Here is a 4,389-nt window from a genome sequence, read left to right on the forward strand (position 1 = left end):
GTGCTGGGATTCGAACCCAGGTCTTCTGCAAGAACAATCAGTATTCTTAACTGCTGAGCCAATTCTCTAGCCCCCCAGCTTATAATTCTTAGTTTCATCTAGCTGTTCCCTTTCTATACTATACCTTTCACTATTATATCCAAAACCCCCAGCATATTACCTAGGACATAACCAATAATATATAAATGCTTACTAAATAGATGAATTCAGGCTAAAGAAAGAAACTGGCTTACTGTCTTCCGTAATGGCTTGCTGCGAATGGCAAGACCATCCATGTAGTCCTCCAGTTTGAACTTATAAGTAATCTGTAGCTTCTGAAGCAAACTATCAAAGAAGTCACTGCCCTATAAAGGGAAAAAAAGAAAAAGAATAAAACATATCTGAATCAATCTGTTTTTTTTCCAATCTACTTACCAGATACTGAGGCAAATGGCCCTTTTGCAGGTCTACCTATGTCTAAACATCCTATGTAAAAGGAGGTACACACAATAAGCAGTTAGAGGTCATCAAGTAAGCATAAGACCAATTCACAGTATAAGCCTCCTCATGTTTTTAAAAATATGATCCATTTATTTCTTTCTCTCTCCTCTTTTTTTCTCCCTATCTCTCAAAAGATACCAAGTCATTCAGAAAGCTTTCAATCTCAAAAGTAACTTGAGAACTGAGAATCTAGCTTAGTGTTAGATTTGTTGCCAAACACACCCAAGGCCTAGGATTTAACTGATGGCAATGAAAAAAAAAAAGCAACTCCAATTATAAGGTATAGTCTTAAAGAAATAGCAAGGGTAAGTCAGGTCTAAATGCAAAGAAAGAATATCAAGTTTTTAGCAGTGCTCGGTTCTAAAACAGGATATCAGAAGGAAATAGGAACCAGAACTACAGGATGTTGTAACCTTTATCCTGAGGACAAAAAGAAAAAAAAAAAAGGATGGTTTACCTCATCCAAGAGTTCCAAGAGTCTATTCCGAATCTGTTCTGGGTTCTCAATATTTGGATCCTTGAGAAGCTGCCTGAACTTCTCAATCACCTGATAGAAAGCATTCTTCCACAAGATCTGATCCACATTCTGATTATCAGAGAATTCAATATCTAGTAAAATACAGCGCTCATACAGCTGCAGTAGTTCAGTTCTGGAATAAAATACATACAGTGTCTAGCACCAATACATCAACAAGAAAGGCTAGATAGACCCAAGAGTTGAGCTTCCTGCAAACTAACCACTTCCCTTGGCAAGAAATCCAAAATGTGACCAGGTATCCTACTCATCCTGGTTTCTATTCTGCAAAACAGAATTATCACTGCAAAGACAGTCTAGGAAAATAACATTTCCCATATGTACACACCTAAATTTAACAGTTGAAATAAGAGCTTTCCTATAAGCTATATGCATTCTGGAAATTCATTCAGTTGAAATAAGAGCTTTCCTATAAGCTATATGCATTCTGGAAATTCATTCAGTTGAAATAAGAGCTTTCCTATAAGCTATATGCATTCTGGAAATTCATTCAGTTGAAATAAGAGCTTTCCTATAAGCTATATGCATTCTGGAAATTCATTCCTTCTCAAAATTCCATGCTCCCTCAAAGACTTTTTCCCCTTAAAGTTAAGAAGCATACTAAAACTTAAAAAGTAGGAAGCATACTCATTTCTAAGACTAGAAATAAAGTTTCTGTTCATTATCCAACTGTCTTTTCCTTATAAAGCCAATGTAAAGGGGCTACAGGTATGGCTCAGTGGCACAGCACTTACTCCAGGATGCACAAGGCTCTGGGACTGATTCCCACCCCAAAGTGGGGAAAAAAAATCATTGTTAAAGGGTGGCTCAGCTAAAGTTTCCACATTTCTCCGTCATAGGAGCCTTGTATGCTTCCAGTTTATCCCCATTTCCTTCCAATCAAGACAGCAGGATAGAATACACAATACCTGAGCTGAGTCATCTTCTCCATGCCCTCAGTACTGATGCGGTCCCTGGAAAGCAGGTTGCTGAGCTGCAGCTCCTGGTTGTCAGCCACTCGGAGAAGCCTGTGTAGCTCCTGTTGCTGCATGTTCCTCACATGCTGCTCTATCTCCTCAGGACTCATGGTACTGGCAGGGAGAGGACTACATACATACTGTCCTGAGGGGGGTGGGTAGCCTGGATAGTAAGGCCCTGGATACATACCATTTGCAGCGCCCATTGGATATTGTAGAGGGCTATATCCTGTATAGGGATACTGGGAGGCAGGGCCTGGTGTCCGAGGGTAGTAATAGGGGTTGTCAGAGTTTTGAAATTTATAGTAAGATGCCTGGGACTGACGTGAGTCACCCCAAGATGTAGGACTGACTTCATCATCAGTGTCCAAGAAATGCAGCTGAGGTGTCTGGCTCTTTAGAGCAGGTTTCTGATCAGGATTGTTTGGGTCCCATAGTCGTCGGGTGGTACCTCCACGGCCCCAATTCCGAGATCCCTTACTACCAGATCCAAATAAAAGCTGAGGCCCCAAAGGTGTAGACTCTGGAGAACCTGCTGAACTAACAGACAGGGCAGTATGGGCAGGCAGAATCAGAATGCCACGACCACAACCTCTAAGTTCTTGTTTTGGGTTTTTAAACTCCAGCTTCTCAGTGCCTGTGCCCCCACTGTTCAAGCCTTTGTCCGGCTTTATCCTGTCCACATTCTCCCTGGCCAACCTCACCATTGGGACATCTTTACTCATGGTTTCTGCATCAAAAGTGACATGAAGGGTGCCTCGGTTCTCTTTACCATTGCTTTTCTGCTCACCCTCTCCACAACCAGACCAATTTTTTTCTAAATGCTTCTTCCTTTCTGAGCTCCTCCTGGGCCCTAATCCATCAGGCTCATCAATTCTGTCCTCGTCTAAGGAATCAGTTGAGGACATAGATACTTGCTTCTTCACTCGTGGTCTCTCCTTGGTCCGATCGTGGCGCCGCCGGCGACATCCATTACCAGTCAGGCCAACTCCCTCAGCACTGTTGTTGCTACCAGCTGAGCTGGTGCTACAAGTGCGGTAGCGGTTCCTCCGTTTGTCTGAGCGTGAGTAACGCTTTACAGAAGCAGGCTTCCCCTGGGCAGAGTCATCATTCACCTTCTTTGTTCCCTCCCCCTTTTCAATCTTTTTCCCCTTTTCTCCCTTCCCAGTTCTTACTCGGTCATTATTGTGAGTCTTTTCTGTCTCAGTTTTATCTGGTTTATTCCAGACTTCTTTTACAACTTTTCCCTTATACTCATCTTCCTCTATTCTCAGCTGTTCTACTTGGTTGAGGATTTCTTCCTCTTCCACCCTGCCAGCTGGCTCTTTGGTCATAGTTTGCAAACGTCTTCCAGGCTGATAAATTTGCAGGTCCGGTTTCTTTGTTCTCCTAATGATTCTTAGACACTGATCCTCTAGTCCAACATTCTTTGGAAACGTCTCCTGTACCTGACTATTTCCTGGGTCTGTAGGACCATTTTGCTGTTGATTGTCCAGTTCCTTGCAGACATCTTTAACAAGCTGTGTACCATTCCCCACAGAAGAATCTCTGTCATTCACAATTTCATCCTTAAATTCCTCACTCCCAGAAGGCTCCTTGGTTTTAGGTCTGTTCCTTAGTCTAGAAAGGCCAGGCTTATAGATTTCCAAATCTGGGCGTCTGTTATCTTTACGCTGCCTGGGTTCCTTTAATTCCTTCATATTTTCTACTATATTGATAGCAGGGTTAAGGAGGAAAAGGCAGAAGAAAAGAGTAAAGGAGAAGGGAGAGAGGAAAAATTTGTTATTTTGGTTAAGTAACAAAAAAGTTAGGCAAGAATTATATATGCAAATGCTAATGCTGGTGGGCAGGGAAGAATATTTCCACAAAGGCAGAAATTCTGTGGTTTTTGGTCTTTTTGAGACAGGGTCTCCCTGTAGCTGTCCTAGAACTCACTATGTAGACCAGGCTGGCCTTGAATTCACAGAGGTCCTTTAATCCCAGCACTCAGGAAACAGAGGCAAGCAGATCGATGCCAGTTTGAGGCCAGTCTGATCTACATAGCGAGTTACAGGCCAGCTGGGGCTACAGAAAAATCTCTGTCTCAAAAAAGACCAAAAAATAGGGGCTGGAGAGATGTCTCAGCAGTTAAGAACACTGGTTGTTCTTGCAGAAGACCTGGGTTCGAATCCCAGTACCCACATGACACCTAACAACTGTGTAACTCCAAGGGATCTGAAAGCCTCTTCTGTCCTCTGAGGGCATTGCACGACACTGGTGTACTTTCGTACATGCAGGCAATACAGTCAAACACATAAAATAAAAATAATAAATAAAATATTTTTTAAAAAGACCAAAAAATAATTTGTTCAGTAACCAGTGAGGCTAAGAACTTAAACTGTGTTAGAGCTACCTACATTGGTATGATGGAAATAGAGG

General features: G+C 42.2%; 1 protein-coding gene across 4 annotated transcripts in view; it reads right to left on the bottom strand.

Annotated features, from left to right (window-relative positions):
• The window catches only part of Smg6 (SMG6 nonsense mediated mRNA decay factor), a 288,855-nt gene that overhangs the window by 282,013 nt on the left and 2,453 nt on the right, over positions 1-4,389 (bottom strand). For 3 of the 4 annotated variants that reach the window (XM_029561452.1, XM_008828802.3, XM_017797075.2), the window contains exons 2-4: positions 1,924-3,679; positions 938-1,130; positions 234-344 (exon numbers count right to left, since the gene is read on the bottom strand). In XM_029561452.1, coding sequence (XP_029417312.1) covers positions 234-344; positions 938-1,130; positions 1,924-3,671 — 2,052 coding nt within the window. In that variant the 5' untranslated portion in view covers positions 3,672-3,679. The remainder of the gene's footprint in view (positions 1-233; positions 345-937; positions 1,131-1,923; positions 3,680-4,389) is intronic. The other variant, XM_029561453.1, reaches the window with a different exon arrangement.

This window comes from Nannospalax galili, unplaced genomic scaffold (genome assembly GCF_000622305.1).
Source record: "Nannospalax galili isolate Female #2095 unplaced genomic scaffold, S.galili_v1.0 scaffold212, whole genome shotgun sequence".
In the NCBI taxonomy this organism is placed as follows: Eukaryota; Metazoa; Chordata; class Mammalia; order Rodentia; family Spalacidae; genus Nannospalax; species Nannospalax galili.